The following is a 23,948-nucleotide window of genomic DNA, read 5'->3' as shown; positions in this document are numbered from 1 at the left end:
GTAATAAAATTGCCTGCTTTTCTGATCTGACTGTAATTTAGACCGGCTTGCTCTGTGGTCTGAATCAATACGCCCTGCTTTCTCTGTGTACATAGAGAGCTGTTCTTCATATTCAGAGATCACTCTACCAGTGCGGCTTGTAGAAACTACTGTTTTACTGCAAAGGTGAGCTGGAGAGAGTCTGTTCCCAGACATCTGTGTTCTTCTGGGATCAGGCTATGCAGGGTCAGGAGCAAAGCCCCTGCCCGTGGCCTTCTCAGGACTCAGTCATGATCCCCGCAGCTGATGTCACGGAACCAGGGAGCTATGATAAATCCACAGGAGTTATTTCCAGTGTAACCGCTGTTGTCCACACCAGCGGGAATGGACGAGAGAGGAGGATGAACGACTTGTCTAAGCTCCATCACACCCGTGAGCTGCAGGAGTTGAGACTGAGTGCAGTTCTCAAGGCAGAGCTTCCATGCCTCGCCCCTAGACTGCCTTCCCTCGGGGAGCAGCCCCACAGATGTTTCTACAGGTTACAGGTGCAGTGAGGGCTGGGTTCCTTCCAGCTCGGGGGATCCGCAGCTCCCGCTGGAGGATGCATCGTGGATACTCCTCTAAACAGAACCGAGTTAAAAAAAATCACCAGCCTGTGTCAGTTTGGGGGCCTCGTGGCACCCTAATTTAGCTTAGCACTCCAGTAGTTTAGGCATACAGAGGCTCAGTTTCATGTCTCTGAGATCAAAAATCCAGTTCCGTAGACTATTTAATATTTGACTGGACTGTCATAAGAGTTCCCCTCCGTGGTGGCATTTTCTCCCAATCTTGTTTCAGAGACTAGCTCACTGTGTGTCACCCCTTTATTCACTGACAAGCACCAGAGATTTCCCAAATTTACACGGCGATGCGCTGAACTTCACGGTTGACCTAGAGACCAGCGGGCAGTCCCTTCAGGCTCTCCTTCCCTGAACCAGGGAGCAGATCCGGGGGGATCGGGTCCACCCAGGCTCTCCCATGGGAAAAACAGAGGCCCTGGCTTTTCTCACTTTTGAACCAACTGGACTCGGCATTGGGTTCCACTCAGTCCCACACTGGTGTCTTCTGAGGTCTTGTCTCGGCTCTTCTGCCTGACGTCCCAGCCTTATCCACAAGCTCCCAGTTGAAACCCCAGTCGGACAGTCATTAATTATAGTGTTTGCTTTCTGTGGTTTAAAGGGGGAAAAATGAGAGCCTCATCGTAACGTGTCCGTTCCTATTCACACTGAACTTTCCACACTCAACTGTGAACTTGTCGTTCCCATTCAATGAGGCAATCAAAATGGGGCCATTAATTTACAATGGTGAGTAAAAAGGTTTTTGGGTTTTTGCTCCTCGCCGTCACCAGAAAGAAAAAAAAAAAAAAAAAACTTAGACCTGCTTGAACAAGAGGGTCTCTCTCCTAGTTTAGAATACATTTGGGCTCTTTTCAGAGAGTCCTGCTGCCTCCAGCCCCTGGGGTGCACCTGTGACCCTCTTCGATGGCAAAACAGTCACTGGCCTCTTGGCGTTTTTCAAATATTCCATTCTACCACAGAGCCTTTGCACTTGCTGCCCCTTCTGCCTGGAGAGCTCTTTCCCTGGTATTCACAAGGCTCCTCTGTCACTTTATTCAGGCCTCTGCTCCAATGTCACCTCCTCAGAGAGGCCCTCCTGTGACCACACCACTCACCCCCTGCCCCACTGCTCTCCATACACTTTCCTACTTCAGTCTTCTTCATAGCACTTATCACCACCTGACCTACTGTATGTTTACTTATGTATTATCTATTCACCCCACCAAGACTGTAAACTCGTGACAGATGAAAGCTTTGGTTTTTTTTAAATATCACTATATCCTAAGGGCCTGGGATAATGCTTGTCACATGTGGGACTCAATAAATATTTGATAAATGAATGAATGAATGAATGAATGAATGGTAGGTTTCGTGCTCAGTCCAGAGTTCAGTCTTCCATTGTACCTAATGACTTGGATTACATGTGATCTTTTCATTCTTTCTTTCTCAAGGGAAGGGGTTTTGGTGAGGAAAGTTAAACAGTAGTTTATGATGCAGGAGAACATCTCTGTTTCCTCATCTGTGCTGTGTGATGTAAGGCAAGTGACTTGATCACTCTGATCTCCGGTATCACCATCTATGACAAGAGGGTAATGATCCTTCCTCCCCCAGGGTTGTAGGAGGTTTTGAAAACATCCTGTAGTAAGTGGCAGCTGACTGTGGACGAGGGAAGGAGGTGAAATTGCTGCCCCTGTTGCCGTCTTTTGGGCAGAAGGAGCCACTGTTGGAATGTGTAGCCCTTTGTCCTGAGCGATCATATCTGGCATGCAGGGGGACGGCTCAGTGGGAGCTGCTCTGACAGCCTGAGTCTGGCAGGTTAGAGCAGCATTTCCCGAGGGCGGGACAGGAGATGATCGTAGGTGATACACAAAACACTTTTTATTTTTAATTGCCATGAATTTTTCATGAGCACTAGAAAAATATTGGTTTTCCATTTATGGCACTGATATGAAGCTTCCTTTTAAAATGAGTGAAAGAATGAGCCAATTTAAAGAAAAATATTAAGTAGATAAATTGTACCTGCAGCCCACAGATAATGAGAGAAGTCCTGATAGTGATTCCCAAGTGGCCAACATTTGGGAAACACGGTTGTAAGCGGATTCTATAAGGTTTCTGGAACCAACTCCAGCTGCTGAAACACACAGCAGCTAGTGACAAGTGGATTTGTCGTTTGGGGTGCATGAAGCAGAAAGGTGAAGCAGCAGATAGCACATACAGAGAGTGGGGCTTGAAATGGAGCTAGTGATTGCGAACCCCCGTGCCAGTTCCATCTCCCGTGGCCAGCCTCCTCAGAGATGTCCTTAGGGCCTCTGGTCAGGAACTGGGCTGCTGCTGATGAAGGTGAAGATTATGCTGGTGGTGATCATGGTGGTGATGGTGGTAGTGGTAATGGTGGTGATGGTGATGGTGGTGGTGACGGTGGGGATGGTGGTGGTGGTGATGGTGGTGATGATGGTGATGGTGGTGGTGGTGATGGTGGTGATGAAGATGGTGGTGCTGATGATGGTGGTGGTGAGGTGGTGTTGATGAAGATGGTGGTGATCATGGTGGTGGTGATGATGGTAGTGCTGCTGATGGTGGTGGTGGTGATGGTGGTGATGAAGATGATGGTAATGGTGATGGTGGTGATGAAGATGATGGTGGTGGTGGTGGTGGCGATGGTGGTGATGAAGATGGTGGTGCTGCTGATGGTGGTGGTGAGATGGTGGTGATGAAGATGGTGGTGCTGATGATGGTGGTGGTGAGGTGGTGGTGATGAAGATGGTGGTGATCATGGTGGTGATGATGATGGTAGTGCTGCTGACGGTGGTGGTAGTGATGGTGGTGATGAAGATGATGGTGGTGGTGGTGATGGTGGTGATGAAGATGGTGGTGCTGATGATGGTGGTGGTGAGGTGGTGGTGATGAAGATGGTGGTGATCATGGTGGTGATGATGATGGTAGTGCTGCTGACGGTGGTGGTGGTGATGGTGATGAAGATGATGGTAATGGTGATGATGAAGATGATGATGGTTATGATGGTGACAGTGGTGTTGATGGTGATAGTGAGATGATAATAGTGATGATGATGATGGTAATGGTGATTATGGTGGTGATAATGGTGGTAGTGATGATGATGATGGTGATGAGAAAAAGAAGAAATAAGGCTGAATATTTATTAAGCACTTAGCACATGCTAGACTCCCATGTGTTTTAAGTGACTTATATGCATTACTTCATTTAATATTATGAGGTAGGTACTATTATTATCCACCCAACAAATCCATTAGGTCATAAAAATCCCCATTTACAGAGAGGTTAAATAACGCACCCAAGGTCACACAACTAGTTAGTGGCAGATTGGAGGCTCAGACCAGGCAGCCTGAGTCCAAACAGCATGTTTCTAACCACCACACGCACTGCCCCTCCGGGAACAGGACAGGGAGTAAGGCATGGCTTCTGCCCTTAAGGCTCAGTAGGGGAGAAGCAGCCATGAAACACGACAGAATTAAATGAGTGACATGTTAGACTTTACTAGCAGGTATTGTGGGTACCCAAGGAAGAGCAGATTCTGACTCCGAGCATCCTGGAGAGCTGCATGGAAGAAGTAACACTTGACCACAGCCTTCAAGGTCTTCAGTAATTGGGAGCGTGAGGGAAAGGGCCCTCCAAGGTGAGAAGACAGGAGCAAAAGCAGGGAACCTAGAAGTGTAGGTTTACCTGAATGATTCTCAAAGGTGGTGGTTAGCCCAACCAAGGTCAAAGGTGTCCCAGCATCTTGGGGAACTAGAAGGGTGGTGTAGGACCCTAAAACATGGACCTTCTTCCCTTCTTCACTCCCTTGTGAGTTTTCTTATTCTGAGCTTTTTTTTTTTTTTTAAGATTTATTTATTTATTTTAGAGAGAGAGCGGGCATGCACGTAAGCGGGGGGTGGGGAGAGCAGGGGAGAGGGAGAGAGAGCTCAAGCAGATTCTGCACTGAGCACAGAGCCCAGTGTGGGGCCCAGTCCCACAACCCTGAGATCATGACCTGAGCTAAAATCAAGAGTCGGATGCTCACCCGACTGAGCCACCCAGGTGCCCCTGTTCTGAGCTTTTATACTAGAGCTTAGAGAAAGACGGATGGAAGGATGATACTCCAGCCTGATGTGGATGGACAGGACAAGAAAGAAAACATATCACCTTAGTAAGCTTATAATTCTGATAACGCCAAGTAGTACGTGCCATAATTCAAAATTCAGAAACTACAGACAAGTTGGAAGGGAATACCACCCCCAATCCCCCTAGGCAGAGAAATCCGTAGTCAACATTTTACGGGTTGTTGGGGGGGCAGTTTTGGTACTTACTCAATACAAAGTTTTTAAATAACATAATCCTGACCCACAGTTTGCGACTGTGAATTTTACTTTTTTCGTCTGACCATTTTAACAAGAGGATTTTTTTTCGTGGTGCTGCAGTTCCGTGTAAACATTTTTAATGACTGCATAAGTTTTTTATTTTATCACATGAATGTACCAGAGTGTTTTTAACCATGCTGTTATTTTTAACCGTATATTTCTTTGTCAAATTTTGGATCCCATAAATAAGGATTGGGTGAAAATCCTTGTGCATAAAGATTTGCTGCATTTTGGGTCCTAACATTGGGAAGGATTCCCAGAAATGGAATTACTGAATCAAGGGTAAGGAGCATTCATTAACCCCTTGGCTACATAATGCCAGATTGGACTTGGAGCTGACCGTGGCCGCACTGGGCTGTCTCTAAAGAACGGGTAAGGTGTAGGGTGAAGAGTACAGGCTTTGGAGTCAGATAGACCCCAGTTGGACGCTTGTCTGTGCCTCAGTTTCCTTATCTGTAAAATAAGATATCTCAGCCTTGACATTATTGACATTTGGGGCTAAATTCATTGCTGTGGCGACTGTCCTGTGCATTGTAGGACGTTTAACTGCAGCTCTCATCTCCACCTATGGAATGCCAGTAGCAGGCCCTTGGATATGACAACCAAAAATGGCCCCAACATTTGCCAGGTGTCCTCTGGCAGGCAGAATCCCTTCGGCTGCAGATCGCTGCTGTAGAACTGATTAATACAGCACATGCCTCGCAGAGCTCGTGAGGGTTAGAAACAGTGCACGTAAGGTGCTTACCATCCGTGGCACAGTGTAGGGGCTCAGCGACCGTCACCTGTCACTACTGAGCATAATAATAGCGACAATGACATTTCCTACGGCTGGGTGCTACAGAGATGACGCCTGGGAGGACACAGGGGATCAGCTCAGGGGCCATACCCGGCTCTAGGAGTCTCTGGGTCTTTGGTTCTTTGGCCAAAAGCATCCAGCAGTTTCCCTGTCCGCTCCTTCCAGCGGTCACCGTGCATCCTACTATTTAGGAACAGAATTGCTTCTCAGATTTTCCTGATGGGGGCCTTTCTCCCCTCGCTGTTCCCCCCATGCCCCCCTGCTGTTTGCAACTCAGCTTTCCTCCTGGAGGACTGTGAGTGCTGTGCTGAGTCCGTTACTGGTGCCTCCAGGTCCTCCCCACTGCATGTCCCTGGGGGTGAGGGAGGCCCCCTCAGACCCTGCCCCCTACATGCAAACTCACCAGAAACGCAGCCCCTCTGGAAAGTTCACACAGCAGTTTTTGAGAATTTCCAGGTGGCATCTCACGAGTAGCCATCCCTTCTTCCTGCCCTGCTGGGGCTCAGCCTGCAGTCTTGGCCTCCCGTGATTCTGCACGAAACCTCACACCCTGCCCCTGCCCGTGGCTGGGGCCACCTTTGAGGACCCTGACATCACAGCCAGGGGCAGCACTGGAAGGTCTGCAGTCCCTTCTAAAGCTGCTGGCCATTGGCCCTGTCTGCCACAGCCTCTGCAGTTTGTCCCCACCCTGTGCCCACCGAGGGTGTGGTTACTGACAGGTGCCAGTTAAAGATGGGCTGAGCTTTTCTGCCTGGACTCTGGGTGTGTCTCTGGAGCTCCTGATGGGCTCTTGCTGCCACCAAGGAATGAAGACCCCTTCTCTCCTGCCCCCGCGGAGGCAGCGTGGGACAGGAGCTAAGACAGCCAAATGGCAGCAGTTGGAAGCCAGGTTATTTCCCTGGATCTCAGTTTCCTCGTCTGTAAAATGGATATGCCACCGGGACCTATCTCACTGGGTTGCATCGCACCAAAGGGGCATAATATATAGAAAGCTCTCAGAAGTGTCCTGCACACGGGAGTGCTAAATGAGCGTCTGCTGTTGCCCACCCTCCTCCCATCGCCCCGAAGCCCAGCTGCTGGGCTCCTCCCCATGTTCACAGCTTTCCCGGAAAAGCTCTTTCAGCTCTGCCAGTGCCCGGGGCCAGAGTTCTGATCTGAGAGACCGGGCTTCTGTCGGTTCCAGAACCAGCTTCCTGCCCATATCATCGCTGGTTAATCGCGTGCCCCTCCAGGCCCCTTCCCTTAGGGCAAGTATCTTCCAAGAGTGTGCACGGCCATCCATGCAGATTGACCCGGCAGCCACCACCCCCTCCTGTAGACAGGTCGGACGCTGAGCCCCCTCAGCCGGAAGCTCCCCTCTAGCAGCAGAGGCGGACCCATCTCCTGAGCCCCCCACCCTGGAATCCACAATGGCATATTTGGGGCAACTGGAGATTTAGGCCTCAAACTCTTCACCGGAGTTTTTCAAAGGCCACACCCTGAGGTGGATTCTAGAAGGAGCTAGGGTGTACTGACTGAGAGCATGAGCTCTGGCAGCCTCGATGGAGCTGCAGCCTGCTCCTTCCTACGTGGCACCTGAGCCGGTTGCCCCTTGCCTTGATTTTCCCATCTCTGAAGTGGGTTTATGGCCCCTATGGCTGTTAGAGAATCACCCCGGAAAGTGTATAAACGGCCTGAGACGTGGCAGCTTCTCCATATGTTGTGGTTTCCGCTTCTGCTGCCACCTCCCTCTACTTCCTGTCATCCTCACCAGAAGATTCAAAACCTCGTCGTTGTGCCCAGTCCCAGCCCAGACCTGCCACCTTGTTGTCCTCCTCCAGGCTCCTCTGCACTCGCCTGGAGTGCACGGCTTTGTCGCATAGATTCCTAAAAAGGTCAACCCCAGCCCGAAGCAGCAAATCAGGCCCTGCGTCCGGACGCTGGCAGGACTGTCCCCGCGTGTCCCAGGCACCCGACCTCCAGGTCTCCCCATCCAGAGAGAAGGAAGAGCGGGCAGGCCCTGAGCCTAAAGAGCGGCTAATTTCATGCCCACAGGCCCTTCCTCGTTCTGCCCTGAACCCTCACAACCCCCCCGACGGAAGGCGGCTCATTTCCTTGCCTGCGAGGCTGAGCGACTTGCTGGCGTGCGCCGATGAACTGGATTTCCCCATCTCAGTTGGGATTTGAATTCCTTCTCCTGCCTGTGAGCGCCGCTTCTCCGTATTTTCCATCTGCAGGTCTTCTTGGGGGGGGGGGGGGGGGGGAGGGTCTTCCCGGCCCGCCCACCTCCAAGAGAGAATTTCCTTCTCTGATTCTTTTGTGAGTTCCTTGGGCATATGCTCCTGCTGTGGGAAATGGAGCGAGGAGAGGGAGGCTCTGAGCGAGGATGGCGAGATGCAGAGGGGTGCGGGAAAGCCACTCCCCACTGCTCTCTGTTCGGCCCCTGCATTTGCTTGCTGTCCAGATACCAAGCTTCGTGGGTCATACCCTGGTTCGGTTGTCCTGTTAAGGCCTTAGGACTCCGACAGCATGGAAGTTTCCTTTCCTCTGAAAAGTCCTGTGTCAGAAATAGTGGCATTAGGAATCTTGTCTCAAGAAGGATTTAAAGGCGACATCTACACTCAGTGCATAGGAGCTCTGTGATTGATTAACCATGTCTGCCACAGACACGGACTAGAAAGGGGGATATTCGCCATTTCTGCCCTTGGCTGAGACCACATCTCCGTAGTTGATTCCCCTAAGGGGAGGGTGGTGTGAATGACCCCCTTGTCAAACTTCTTTTAAGGAAATGGCCCCACCCTCAGACTAGAAAGTGGGCTGTGGGCCTTCAGAGGAGAAACTTGTGCCTCTCACTGAGCCTCGCTTTCTTGGGTTTGGATTTGAGGTCAGAGTGTCGTGTTAAAAGGTACAGGTGGATGGCAGAGACGAGGTGGGCTCTGCAGGCCTGCAGGTAACTGGGCAGTGAAGGATTGGGAATGGGGGAGACAGTGTCCCTCCCCCCGCCAGGGGCTGCCTGGGGGGGGAGGGGAAGGAGGGGCAGTAAATTCCAGCAGGAGTTGATGTTTCAGTCTTGAAGGCAGATTTCCGTCTTCAGCTGTTTGCATGAGGCCCACCCACATTCTGAAAGATAGTCTGCTTTTCCCAAAATCTACTGATTTAAATGTTAAAAGTTAATGTGAAAAATACCTTCACAGCACCCTGTAGACTAGTGTTTAACCTCACAACGGGGCACCATAACCTCACCCAGTTGACACACAAAATTACTCATCCCAACTATCTCAGCTGAGTGTTTCCCAGAGTGTGCAACATATTCCACTGGACAAGTGGGACAGGGCGGCGCATTCAACAGCATTGGTCGTGGAGTGATCCTTTTAAATTCTGTTTTAATGCCGACTGCTTCAAGAAGAAAGGCTCCATGTGACATGAGCCCCTAACACTTCTCTAACACTTGTTACTTAGAACAACAACGACAACAAAACTGGGCCAGAATTCAGCTATAAATTAATTATACTGTTTTGTTTTCATCAAATTACCTCTTATAGTGATCTTCTGTTTATGCAAGTGACACCAATCTTCCATTTATGATAAGTGACAGAACATTTCCTTTTTTGATATCCATACTTTAAAAAAAACTAAATGAATCCATCGAAAGTTAAGTAAATCATGGCACAGGTGGGACTCAGATACAGCTGCGCTCATGAAGGTAGCGTACAAACAACCCAAGTTCGGGAAACGCCAGCTTAGCCTGGAAAAGTCAGGGCCTCCCCACAGGAAGGTCCTCCCTGTGCGGCCAACCTGGGGGCATACATTTGGTTTGATGAAGGAGAAGGCTGGTTTCCTTCAGAGAAAGCAGGAGAAAGACTAGAGTATATTCCCAGGGCTTGCTCATGCGGAGAAGAATAAGACAGAGCCCCTGTCCTCAAGGACAATGGTCCGGTGTGGAGATTCTGGAGCCAGACTGCCTGGGTTCAAATCCTGGCTCTGTCGCTTATGGCTGCTGCGTGACCTTGAGAAGTTATTTGACTTCTCTCCTCATCCGTAAAATGGGTTTATAAAGGTCCCTACTCTAGGGTGATGAATTGGGGTGCTTAGAACTGTACCAGTACGTAAGTGTCATTTAAGACTGAGTTGTTGCCATTGGGAAGGACCCACAGGGAAATGGCAGCTCTAACAAGCGCTCTGGCTGCTGTGTTAAGAAAGTGCAGCGTGGGGGCGCCTGGGTGGCACAGCGGTTAAGCGTCTGCCTCCGGCTCAGGGCGTGATCCCGGCGTTCTGGGATCGAGCCCCACATCAGGCTCTTCCGCTATGAGCCTGCTTCTTCCTCTCCCACTCCCCCTGCTTGTGTTCCCTCTCTCGCTGGCTGTCTCTCTCTCTGCCGAATAAATAAATAAAATAAAATCTTTAAAAAAAGAAAGAAAGAAAGAAAGTGCAGTGTGATACACACGCGAGGGAGTGGAGGAGATGCCAGGAGGATTTCCTGCAGAAATTAATATACCAGCTGATACCTGGATGACAGTAGGAGTCAGCCTGGAGAAGAGGAGAGAGGGAATGTTCTGGATAAAGCCTATGCACAGGCTCAGAGGCAAGAGACAAGAGGCAGTGTTGTCCGTGACTGTGTCCCAAGGGGACGCCCACAGAAGGCTCCCGTGCCTTGTTAGAAGCCGTGGGTTCCAGAAGGGCAGGACTGTGATTATCTTAGCCGCCCTCTGTGCTTGCGGCCGCAGCTCAAGCCTGGTAAGCAGTGGCAGTCCTACGGTGACTGCACAGGTCCCTTCCTCTCTGCTCGCTGCGGGACCCGGAGGTCCCAGAGGACCGCCCCAGTTGAGTGAGGGAGTCCCAGGATCAGAATGTCTGCAGAGGTCTTCAGCACATCTCTGCAAGTCATAGCTGCCTGAAGGATCTGAAATCTTACCTCTGTCCACAGGTGACCTGGTGTCCCGAGCAATGCATCACCTGCAGCCCCTCAACGCCAAGCACCATGGCAACGGCACCCCCCTGCACCACAAGCAGGGGGCGCTCTACTGGGAGCCGGAGGCCCTGTACACTCTCTGCTATTTCATGCACTGCCCGCAAATGGAATGGGAAAATCCCAACGTGGAGCCTTCCAAAGTCAACCTCCAGGTGGAAAGGTAAGACTTGCCTTGGCTCTGGATGGGCAAAGAAAGGAGCTCCCCTCTGGCCACCACCGCCTTGTCGTGGGTGGGTACTTCCTCCAGGGTGGCACAGGGGTACAGGAAGGGAGCGATGCTGACGTTCAGAGCTGCACGGTTCCCAGAAACTCGCTGGACGGGTCCAGGTGGGAACCTTGTGCCCCGAGGGGGTGTCTGAGACCCAGGTGGGATGGGTTTGTGTAGGGTTGGTCCAGTTTGGGATAAAAACGGCCTGGGTCGGGGAGGTGGGTCTGCAGATTCCGGAGGGGTGAGGGGCTCTGCTGTGCAGGTGGTGTCCTTGTGAAGGCAGCTGTGGGTCATGTCAGCTCCTTGGGTGGGAGGTGTCTTCATTTCCTCCTGGCTGCCCTGGGGACTCCCTCAGGGAACCATAAACACCTGTTTGGCCGAAGTGGGCCCTGAAGGTACGGAGGAGACTGGCTTGCTCAAGCAGAATCCTCAAGGGAAAGGGAGGCAGGGAAGGCTTCCTGGGAGAGGACACTCCGTCTGACCCAGCTTCTGTCCCTCCCTAGCACAGTCCCTCCACTTCCCCGTGCCTCAGCTTCCCCATCTGTAAACCAGCAGCTACACTAAGCAGTTCCCCGGTCCCCTTCTGTCTGGTAAATTCCAGGACTCTCTGGGGATGGTTTCACCCTCTCAGAGGCAGGTCGTCAGAAACCAGACGGCCTGGGGGCATGCCCCTCCCCCTGGGAACAGCCCACGGAGTCCGTCTCCCCACAGCACCTCGCAAATCAGGCCCCGCCTCCACACGGCCCTATTTACTCCAACTGCTATAGCAGCGACCCATTTATCCAAAGACTGGTGAAGAGAGTGGGGTCTGGGACCCAGACTTCTGGCTTTAAATCCCGGCTCTTCCAGTTAAACATCACAGGAGGGCGAGGGCCTTGGGAAAGCGCCTTAACCTCTCCGTGCCTCAGTTTCTTCATCTGCACAATAGGGCTACTGAAAGTAAATCCTGCATAGGGCTGTCGGAAGACTGAGTGACTTGAACAGTGCCCAGTGCATAGTAAGTGCTCAGTAAACGTTTGCTCTTGTTTCTGTTGTCGTAGACACTATCTGCCCTTAGGCGAGCAACTCCCAATTTGGGCTCAATGCGGTTTTCTTTTTTCTATTAAACGGTTCCAAGTGGTCAAGTGGTTTTGAGATGCTCGCTGGCTGCTTTGCTGCTGCAGGGACGGGCTGGGGCTTAACTGGGCTCCCTTCTGAAACCACATCTCCTGGCTTTCATTTCCGGGAAGAGAATGGAGCATGAGTTAGACAAAAGTTGCTGAGGTTTTGTTCTTGTTTTGTTTTTAAGAATCCTGAGTTAGCGTGAAGATTTCAGTCCCGCCTGGCCTCCCGCGGTCTAGGCCGAATCAGTGGGTACCCTGTACAGATTTTCACGTGCCAAACATGCCCACACTGGAGAGGTGGCAAAGTGTTCGTTGTCCCTGGGCAGATTATAACCTCAGTCCGAGACACCAAGAGTGCTCCCTACGAGTGTGCGGCCTTAGCGCTGAGTGAACAGAACCCAGCAGCCTCGGCCCGTGGGGCGTCTAGCTCTCTGACACCCCCCCCCCCAGCCTGTGTGATAGTATCTGACTCACCTCCCGCCAGTGTGCACGTGACACCCAGATGACCCCCCCCATTTCCAGCCAGGCAGTGCCTCCTCTGAGCTCCAGAACCTTCTCATCCTACTCAGCCTCAGTTTCCCCATCAAGTCTCACTACCCAGACTGTTCTTCTTCTCATAGCACCTTATTCTTTTCTGCGTAACACGTATGCAGTTGGTCATGGTGATTCTGTTATGTGTTCGTTTATTGCCCGTAAGCTTCATGAGGGCAGAGAACACGTCTGTTTTGGCCACACCACACCAAGCCACACCTAACGCCAAGCTTGACACCTGGTGCATGGTGGGGAGTCAGTAAATATTTGTAGAAAGAACGAGCAAACCTGTTGGTCCAGCTGCCTGTGGAACATTGCCATCCATTTGGGTGTGCTCACGACTACCTCAAATCTGAAGTTACCCTCTTTCCCCTAAAACCAGCTGTTCTTTCTCTCTCCCTCATCTCTAAGAATGGCATCACCACCTGTCAGAAACTGGGCCTCGCCCCACACTCCTTCCTGTCCCTCACTTGCTCCTACAGCCGTGGTCAGCAGGTCTTACTGACGTCGCATCTACGACATCTCTCATTTCTCTGTCCATCCCCGCCCCCTCCGATTGCTGCCACTGTGGGGTTGGGCACTTCCGTTACCACATGTGATTTCTAAACGGTCTCCGAGGATGTAAGGCTTAATATCATCTGACCAGCTCCATCCACCTCACGGCCACCAGACAGAAACTTCTAGAATGTGAATCTCATCATGTGATGGACTCCTTGCCCCCCACTCAGCACAGGGACATGGCCCTGTTACATCTTCCATTTCTCGGCTTCCATCTTCCCTTCTGGAATCCCTTTCAGGATTCAGAGTGTAGCTGGAGTGGCTATCAGGCTGGGGAGGCCATCTGAGGTTTCCAGACTTTCTGGGATAAGATGTAAAGACACATGAGCTTTGAGGGAGAGCAGAGTAAAGAGAACACGGCCCCAAATGTGTTGGAGTCAGTTCTGTCTCGATCTTTCCCATCTTCTTTGGTTGATTTTTCAGGGGTCAGCACAAGATGCAAAGTAGAACTTGTCATTTCTGAGTTGTGTTCACTTTGGTCCTCCAGAAAGAGTGTGGATTTGGGAACGAGATTGACCTTTGGCTTTGTATCCCAGCCCTGCTTCCTCTAGCTCTGAGACCTTGAACAAGCCATTCCTCCTCATGGAATCTCTTTTCCTCAACTGTAAAATGACAGTGAGACCAGCCTCGCGGGACTGGTGTAAGCAATGAATTCAATATGGTAGCTAAGCCGCCAGCGCCATGCCTGGCACGAGAGCAGCTCTCCTCCTCCTCACCCCTCAAAAGAGTAGCTGATAGTATTTGTCTTTTTATTTGTCAGGACGGCTCTAAAATGCTGTTATCGTTGTCCCTACAGAAGCCTGTGTGTGTGTTCCTTCTAGACAAAAAGCTATTCCTCCCGTTCCCTGATGGAATAGGCATTGGCGTTCAGCATCTGAAATCACACATGGAAGGGCTTCAGAGGGGAGAGGACTTATGTTTTCAGTCAAGTGTTTACACCAGCTCCCTACCAAAACCTCTGAACAAGAATTTTCCAGTGGGAGGTGGACTCTAATTTGGAGTTGTTTATCTCTCTCTCTTTCTGTCTCCTCACCCCCAAAATCAAACAACATTTCCTTAACTCTTTATTTTTATTCTGGCAACATCAAGTAGGGCCATGATGCTTATATGGTTTTTCACTAGACTATATTCTTCAGGAAAGGGGCTGAATATCATTTGCCTTTGTCCATGCCCAGCAGAAAGTCTGGAAACATTTGTGGACTGAAATATGGATTGTTTTGTACCTCAAATCGTCTCTGCTTGTCAGAAGAGCCTTCTTCCCTGGCTGGAGTATTTGGAAGTAGGCCTACATGCACTACTTTACCCTTTTATGTGGGCCCAGCTTGAGAGTCGCTACGTTTGTTTTGGATAGTTTCATTTTTCACTGCGGGATTTTGAAGAAGCTCGGTGCCAGTGTGAGATTTCTATAGCTCCAGTTGTTCCAGAACTTTGGCTACTAGTTTTTGAGCTTCTAAAATCTTGCAGAGCAGTTCTTTGGGTCACTGGAAGCATGTACTGGGACCAGGTCCTGTAAAGAACTGGAGCTTCAGAGTGAGAGAGACAGGCATGACCTAGACCCCACGGAGTAGAGACTAAGATTAAAAGGCCAGACTTGGAATCCTATTCAAGTCAGGTGTTTGCAAATTCAACATGGAGAAGAAAGAGGAGGAAAACATTGTTTATCAAGGAGAATCTGATGTCTGATAGAACTGAATCTTCTATGCGCCACAGGCTGGTCACTGGAGACTTATGACGCTCTGCGAAAAACAGTGCTGACCTTGCAAGTCCTCCAGGAAGAGAGTGGCTTCAGATTCCATCGAAAGAAATAAATTGCAATTAATTATGGTACCCAGCCTTTACTCCAGCCCACCCCACTGGTTTGCGACTTGTTTTTTTTTTTTTTTAATTCCTTAATTCAATTTATAATAAAGCTCCCTGAGGGCAAAGAGTCTACCTCTTATATGTTTTTCTAGAGTCCAACGTAGTATTTTGGCACATTACACATTACATGTGCTTAACAAGTATTTACTAAGTTAGTTAAAACTAAACACACCCGATGTCATCCGCAAAGCCTGTTTTGTATCGGAGCATCAGATGTTTTACCAAAAGTCTTAGCTCAGATGTCATCCGTATTTCTGACTTTCATTTATCAATATTTCTAAGAAATGTCTGAGAAGCAGGTAATTCTATTTAATTTTTTCCTAGGATAGAACCTTCAATAGTTTAAATTGAATATCAAAATAAATACATATCGTAATATTAATCAATCAATAAAATCTTTCAGGTACTTCAGATATTTTTACTTAAAAAAATCTCAGATTTTCTAAGATTTATGATTAGGCAATATTTCTATTATATATATATTTATATGTAAATAAGTATGATTAGGCAATATTTATTTTGTAAGTTTTATGTTAGGCAATATTTATTTTGCTAATGATATATGTAAACACCTTAATTTTGATAGTAGGAGCTATATGAGGTTGCTGGATTTAAATAGAATCATCTTCAGTCTATGACAAGATTTTCCTCCCCTATATCATTACTGGAAATATCAGTGATTCCTAGATGTGTTTGGCCATGGATGACTTCAGTAATGACCACAAAAAGAAAAAAGAGTGGGATAAATTGGATTATTTTGTTGCCTGAGGTAGCTGGTAATGCCTGAGAAGATCAGAGATGGGTTTTACCCACAAAACTAAACAGTTGGGTAGTTCTGTCCTTCCCCAGTCTCACTGAAAGCAAACAAAAGCATACGTAGGCAGTGGCCCTTGCCACTTGCCCCTTTTACAAGCAGAACTGTATAAACAGATGTGGTGCACTGTCTACCAGGGGAAGCTGAACCAAAAACATGAGTATACAATCACCAATCACCAGCTGTTTGGGAGAAATGAAATAAATCTTAAGAAATGGAAGAATTTACACTTGAAGAAACAGAGCTACTAAAGCAAACATAACAGACATGAGAAGTTAATGGTACCCAAATACATGTTCCAAGACACTCACCCTGTCAAACGATCACTCCAACACATCAGTTCTTGATACTTTCTTATCTGTGGCATATGTGACAGGTGATAGTCAAATGTTAACATACATCAATGGACATACTCAGGGTTATGCAAAATTTCCAGCAAGCTGTTATAATTCTTCCTTGTTCCTTCACCCTAAGGAGTGCATATCAGAATGCAAGTGGGCAAAGTTATTCTTTTTTTTTTTTTAAGATTTTATTTATTTATTCGACAGAGATCGAGACAGCCAGCGAGAGAGGGAACACAAGCAGGGGGAGTAGGAGAGGAAGAAGCAGGCTCATAGCGGAAGAGCCCGATGTGGGGCTCGATCCCATAACGCCGGGATCACGCCCTGAGCTGAAGGCAGATGCTTAACCACTGTGCCACCCAGGCGCCCCAGGCAAAGTTATTCTTGACACAAACAACACTACTAGTAAAAATGCTTAGTTGCAAGGTTAAACCTACTGTGACTGCTTAAAGTAGAAAGAAGACCTCTGGGAGGCCCAGTGTAGGTAGAAGTTTACTAGATCCTTTCCCCTTCTGTGTGAGAATTGGACCTTGGGTTAATTCTCTAGCTCTGTTCTCCTGGAAACATGCTAAAAAAAATTGCAGTATCAACTATGTTACCAAGCAGCATGCTTATGGTCAGAGTAACTCTAGATGGATAAATTTGATTTGGCCTGCTAGTACTGTAAATACCTGATAAATATCCAGAGCTTTGGGCTTCCCTGAATCCACTGGCTCTTGTCACTGGCAGTGTCCTTGCAGGAACCTTGGAAACTATATCCATAGAGTTGCTACAAGAGATATGGGGGTTCATAAACCGGGATAGTTCTCACAGTCACTCAAGTAGATATCATCTTCTTGCACCTAAGTATCACCTGGACAGAAGATAGCTCAAGGATGGCTGGCTGTAAGGACTACCACTGAAAGGAACATCTGATGCTATCCTGCTGGGCCAAGTGTGGCCTGTGATAGTCCCATGAGTCTGAACATTTAGTAGAGCTTAAAGAGACTTCTGGTGGGTATTAAAGCCAGAGAACCAAGCTTTGGGGATGTACAACCTAGACAGTGTCCAAGTTGCACCCCAGGACTGCTCTAGCAAAGACCTCACGGCCACCAGGGCTGGGCGCAGACACCTGACTTCACACCACCAATGCTGAGCATTGGATACTCCTAGCAGGACCTCTGCACCATTACCCATGAAAGCTGAATGTCTCTACCAACACCCTAGTCAGCCTCATGTTCCACCTAGGTCACACCACTTGGGTTCAAAGTAGTAGAGCCCAGGTCACATGCCTGCACCCTAGCTGCAAGGGAGTCTGGAAAGGTAAATTTCTACCTTGTGGAACCTTGGACTAATAATATGGGAAATTCTCCAAACACAGTAAGGTCATCAGTGGTTCTGGGCAGGCAAAAAAGTTGACAAAGGTGCACTACGCTCTTCTAATTTACTTGTTTTTAATATCAATAACACACAAGTGAATCACTTTACAGCTCAGTACTTTTGACCATTGTTAGCCACACATCTCACGACGAACGGACTTACACACCACAGCTGAGAACCAAAATACCACCTCAACATAAGCACTCTTTAGACTAACACTCCGGGTACCTGGATAGAAAGGAGGAGGAGGGAGGAAGACTAATCCTGGCATCCTCAGCAGGGATGCAGAATGCCTTTTCCCAGAGGAAGAAGGCTACTTCCTTATCTTCTCAAGCCCAGTGATCACGTCTGGCTGAAAAGACCCGTCATATGCCCAGCCCAGTGCTACAGGGTCCTGGAGAAATCCAGATGCGTAGGAACATGCTAGAGTGAGGGGCCTACAGCTGCAGGGCTGCATGTGGGCATTGGTGAATTGGGCTGGAATCCTAACAACCATATAAACTAGGGGGGAAATGCACGTTGAATTCTAAATAATTAACTTGAGAAACAAAGTTTTAAAACATGATCCATTCATAACTTAAACATGGCTACAATTTATTTCATCTGGCCAAGGTAAAAACAACTCCAATCCCACTGTTTTTCAAACTGTGGGTTACAGCTCATTAATGGGCCATTAAATCAGCGCAGAGCAGAGATTGGCAAACTATACCCCACAGGCCAAATCTGGCCCACTGCCTGTTTTTATAAAGTTTTATTGGAACACAGCCATACCTATTTGTTGATATATTATTTATGGCTGCTTTTGCACTTTTGATTAGCTGTGTCAGAGACCAAATGGCTCACAAAGCTGAAAATACTCTTTGGCACTTTCTGGTAAAAGTTTTCTGAACCCTGATGTTGTGGGTTATAATCTAAATTTTTTAAAAATGAACTAGAATTGAACAGGAAAAAATCCAGGTAGTTTTCATGAGGTAAGGTAAGGATGTTTTGTGAAACTTCTTTTTTTCTCCACTATATGAACTTAACTGGAGTTGATTAATTTGCCCAAGGTCACATAGCTAAAGTTGCAGAATTCGTGTCTGAACGCTCGGAGTCAGGCCCTGGTCTGTGCTCACGTTCATTGGGCCATTCTGCTATCGGTGGGCTGTGATTTCAAAAGAAATAATAATGTTTGAAAGCCTCACCCCTAATCCCTACAATTTATTTTATAATCTTCATGATTGTTGATAGGGTATGAAACTAAGATGTACATGTACTAAATAAAATGTGGTAACTCAAAAAAAATCAAAAAAGAAGACACTTTGAATCACCCGTAAGCACTATGACCATATAGGGCATATATTCTGTCCATGTTACAGTTTTTTGGTTGTTTCACAAAATAAGGACCATGCAATTTTGTTGGTCTGTGTCTTTGAGTAGCCTTCAAAAACATGATTTTTCAAGGGACTCTGCCATCATTGGTCATTTAAAGTCAAGAGGGATTTGAAAACAGGCATATTGAACATGTTCCATGATGAAGGTGAAATTGAGCCCTAGAGGGATGAGTGGACTTGAATGGGGTCATAAGTGCTCTTGCAGAGGATTTGCCGGGAAGTACCTCAGGGCCTTTGCACAGGCTTTGCCTTCTTTCTGGAACACTGCCTCCTCTCTACCTGTCTATCATCTGGGTTAGTCAGTTCATCCTCAGGACTGATTGTAGGCATCACCTCCTCCAGGAACCCTTCCCTACCACCTCAGGCTATAGTAAGTGTTGAGGGCATAGCTCAGTGCATAGCATATAGTAAGCACTCAATAAATGCTTACAGAACCGAACAGAGCTGGATCTGAAACCTGTGTGTGCCAACTCAGGCAGCCCTCAGCTTGGCACCTGCTATGCCGTTCACATGCTCCAGGCCTCGTTTCCTCAGCTGTAACCAAGAAATAATAATTCCTACTTTGTGGGGCTGTTCCGGTGACCAGTGAACGTATGCCAGTGCCATACACATTCACTGACACATTGGAGATGATCCCTAAACAGTAGGAATTATTACTCCCTTAACTCAGGTTGACACCTTCTTAGATATGTTCGTATACATAAACCACTTCAAGTCCAGCACACATTAGGCGCTTTATAGATAATGGACTTTGTGATTCTCGTTGTCACAGTGCTTGGAACCTGAACGTACACCACAGCAGGACTTCTCAGCCTCTAATCAGGAATGTGCATTTGAATCTCCTGGGATCTCATTAAAATGCAGATTCTATTCATAGGCCTGGGGAGGGGCCCAAGACGTTTCCTTTCTTTTTTTTTTTTTTTTTTTTTTTTTTTTTGTAGCCAACTTCTTTTTTTTTTTTTTTTTAATGATTTTTTATTATATTATGTTAGTCACCATACACTACATCCCCGGTTTCCGATGTAAGGCTCGATGATTCATTAGTTGTGTATAACACCCAGTGCACCATGCAATACGTGCCCTCCTTACTACCCATCACCAGTTTATCCCATTCCCCCACCCCCCTCCCCTCTGTAGCCCTCAGTTTGTTTCTCATAGTCCATAGTCTCTCATGTTTCATTCCCCCTTCTGATTACCCCCCCTTTCTTTATCCCTTTCTTCCCCTACCGATCATCCTAGTTCTTATGTTCCATAGATGAGAGAAATCATATGATAGTTGTCTTTCTCTGCTTGACTTATTTCACTTAGCATTATCTCCTCCAGTGCTGTCCATGTTGTAGCAAATGTTGAGAACTCGTTCTTTCTGATAGCTGAGTAATATTCCATTGTATATATGGACCACAACTTCTTAATCCAGTCATCTGTTGAAGGGCATCTCGGCTCCTTCCACAATTTAGCTATTGTGGACATTGCTGCTATGAACATTGGGGTGCATATGGCCCTTCTCTTCACTACGTCTGTATCTTTGGGGTAAATACCCAGTAGTGCAATGGCTGGATCATAGGGTAGCTCAATTTTTAACTTTTTAAGGGACCTCCACACTGTTTTCCAGAGTGGCTGTACCAACTTGCATTCCCACCAACAATGTAGGAGGGATCCCCTTTCTCCACATCCTCTCCAACAATTGTTGTTTCTTGCCTTGTCTATTTTTGCCATTCTAACTGGCGTAAGGTGGTATCTCAGTGTGGTTTTGATTTGAATTTCCTTGATGGCTAATGATTTTGAACATTTTTTCATGTGTCTGTTAGCCATTTGTATGCAAGACGTTTCCTTTCTAACGAGCTCCCAGGTGAGGTGGTACTGCTGGCCCATGGACCACACCGTGAATAACGAGACATGGTAGTTTTTTGTGTGCTTGTCATTCCTTTCCCCATCTGACTCCAACCCCCCTTTTTAAGTTACATAAGGGCAAGAAATAAGCTTTTATGGCGATTCTTGTCTCTCTGGTAGAGTTTGGCACATAATAGGCTTTGGGGGCTGGATTGAGCCTCATGAGACGCTGGATCTCTATGTAATTGGACGAAATGAACAGATCCCGGAGGTCAGACCTGGGCAGCCTGCAGAACTTCGGAGCTGCAACAGCCAAGGGAAGACACTGAGTGTCTGAATATAATGATCGTCCTCAGCCTAACAAGGTGTCTTCTCTAGAGCGGCTCAGGGCTAGCAAATTAGCGAGAAGCGTGCAAGGCAAAGGGGAGGCAGGATTTCACAGGTGTCCTGTCTGGAGAGGGGCAGCAGGGCAGATCTGAAAGCTCCCCAGCCTGATTCTGTTGAACACATCCAGCCTCCAGGCATCGTCGAATGGCTTTGACTTGGGAGTTCTTTTCCCAGCCAAGGGGCAGAGAGTGCCCCTGACCACAGGTGACAAACTGAGAGGCTCAAGTTCAAGGACAGCCTTCTCTCCCAACATGCAGGTTTAGTCTGACCAGATGCACACACTGCACTCGTTCGTCTGAATATCCAGGTCTTCTCTGAGCCCCAGTCAACTGGCTGCCACAGCAGTCTGGTTTGGTGTGACACAGCGACCCTTCATTGTATGGGGAAAGGAAGGCAGACCTCCCCTTCAGGCACAAAGTTGAGGAACGAGCATTGCACCGTCCAGTGTGGTAACCACCAGCCGCACGTGGCTGTTTGGATTTAAATGAAAACAATAGGGGCACCCGCGTGGCTCATTCGGTTAAGTGTCCCACTCTTTTTCTTTTTAAGATTTTATTTATTTATTTGAGAGAGAGAGCACAAGCAGCGAGAGCAGCAGGCAGAGGAAGAAGCAGACTCCCCACTGAGCAGGAAGCCCAACGCAGGACTCGATCCCAGGACCCTGAGATCATGACCTGAGCCGAAGGCAGACACCTAACCAACTGAGCCACCCAGGCATCCCTAGCATCCAACTCTTGATCTCAGCTCAGTTCTTGATCTAAGAGTCATGAGTTCAAACCCTGCATTGAGCTCCACAGTGAGCGTGGAGCCTACTTAAAAAAATAATAAAATAAATAAATGAATGTGCGAATAAAAATTAAGCAGAACTAAAGCTTCAATTCCTCAGTACCGACGGTCCTCATTTCAAATTCTCAATAGCTACATGCCACCAGTGACATCGCACATATAGGATGGTTCCATCATCACAGGAACTTCTATCGGACAGTGCTGACCTGGAGGCTCAGTGCAGGCGGCACCCCCCTTTTAGAAGAACAGCCCATGAAAATCAGCCCTTACAAAACAATCCGTAAGGAAGGAGTCATGGTAGAGACCAGGGACCGGCTCACCTGCTGAAGCACGTTCCATGTCCCCATGTTTGGATGATCTTAGAGCCCAGTATTTCAAAGCAACCGTCGTCATCATCACCCCCAGATTTTACAAGGTATTTGTAACATACAGGTCTCCCTTCCAAGTGCGTTGGCTCGGTGAACCCTCACAAGACTGTCAGGAGTGTGTTCGCACCACCCTACACAACTGCTGTCCCTCCCTTCTCCTGAAGAACATCAGGCTCAGAGAGGTTATGTAGCTTGCCCACGTTACACAGCTCGTCGGGGCAGAGTCGGCTGCAAGGACAGGCAGCTGAGACCAGAGATCGCGCTCTCAACCGTGTGCTGTGCACAGGGCTGGGGAGGATTGTCAGGCTTAAGGGGGAGGACACAGGGTCCCTCTGAAGGGTTAAAAACCTGAACATTTCCAACCAGGAATGTTCTTGCTTTAATACGCTTCCCCCTCCGCTTCCCTTTTCCTTCTAGTATTTTCCCTGTCTTAGGACTTAATAAATATTGCTAATACAGATGGAATAATGATAATCAAATCACTTCATCTGATTAGACAGCAGTTAAACCTCTTTGAGAAACACGCTCGCCTCCTGGAGCGAATTGCTATCAACATAGAGCCTTGCCTCTTCAGTCTCCGCCGCAGAGCTGCTTGAACTTTTCCTTTTTTATTTAATTTTTAAAACTTGTTTATTATTTATTTTATTTATGATTGAACTTCTTATTCCGTTGTGCATTCTTTATTCATTTATTCAGCGAATGTGAATTGAATGCCTGAGCATAGTAATAGAGCTAGTGTCACTCGAATCTTCTCTGTGCATTGCAAGTACTTGGCATGAATTAACTCATTTGTCCCTCAGGATAACCTCATGATGATAGGCCTTCTTGTTGTCGCCCCCACTATCTAGATGGGGAAGATGAGGCCGAGAGGTCACAGGGCTCAGAAGCGGCTGCAGGGGGATTGACAGCCGGGCTCCACAGCTCCCTCCCATTACACCTCGCTGCTGGGTGCAAGGCCCTCTGCTGGGGAGGGGCGACCCAGGGGACCTCCCATGGCTCCTGCCCTGTGCAGCTCATTTATCATCAAAGGAAGAAAGGGCGAAGGGTCAGAAGGGGGATACAGATAAACTGCCGCAGGGGACCCGGGAAGGTGGTTTGGGAGGCGGACTGAAACCTGGGTAAGATCAGGCACTCCAGGCGGGCAGAGCCACCGGCCAAGGCTCCAAGGTGGGGGGTCTCCCGTGTACCGTAGACCGGCACGTCCGACTGCCGCAGAGGCCAGGCTGACCTTCAGCTGGCTCACAGAGGAGCAGCTTTTGGCCAGCTGTTCAAATGCTGACATGCTTCCCCACAAGCTTGTAAAGAGCTGCTGGCCCAGATGTCCCCCACCCCACGGCCCTGCCATCAGGACCTGCAGCGAGGCATCCGGGTCTGCAGGGGAGCGGGGAGGGGGTCCTGCCTGCATCAGACCACAGGGCGTAGGTGGTGCCCGAGCCTTACCTGTAGTTAAATATTTCGAATACCGTTGCTGAGCTGAAAGTGTCTGGGAGAAAATGACGTCCTAGAGGTGGTGTTGGGCCTTGGTCCCTTCCATGGGGGGGTGCGGGTGAAGGTTTGGACCAGGGTGACGCCTAAGCAAATGCAGATAAGCTCTCCTCCTTCGAGATACCTGCATCCTCACCACCACCGGGAAGCCTTTGCTGCCCACCGGGCCTCCCACCCCCAGCAGGACAAGGCCTCCCCCATTCTCTCTGAAGCCATCTGTGGAAAATACACTTCATGCCATCGTGGGCCA

General features: G+C 48.4%; 1 protein-coding gene across 2 annotated transcripts in view; it reads left to right on the top strand.

Moving 5' to 3' along the window:
* Positions 1 to 23,948, top strand: part of ABTB3 (ankyrin repeat and BTB domain containing 3) — a 299,729-nt gene that overhangs the window by 179,147 nt on the left and 96,634 nt on the right. For both annotated transcript variants that reach the window (XM_044384463.3, XM_026499737.4), the window contains exon 3: positions 10,651 to 10,855. In XM_044384463.3, the coding sequence (XP_044240398.1) occupies positions 10,651 to 10,855 (205 nt within the window). The remainder of the gene's footprint in view (positions 1 to 10,650; positions 10,856 to 23,948) is intronic.

Source organism: Ursus arctos, unplaced genomic scaffold (genome assembly GCF_023065955.2).
Source record: "Ursus arctos isolate Adak ecotype North America unplaced genomic scaffold, UrsArc2.0 scaffold_21, whole genome shotgun sequence".
NCBI lineage: Eukaryota > Metazoa > Chordata > Mammalia > Carnivora > Ursidae > Ursus > Ursus arctos.
The sequence above is the reverse complement of the archived record's forward strand: the minus strand, read 5'-3'. Positions and strand labels throughout refer to the sequence as shown.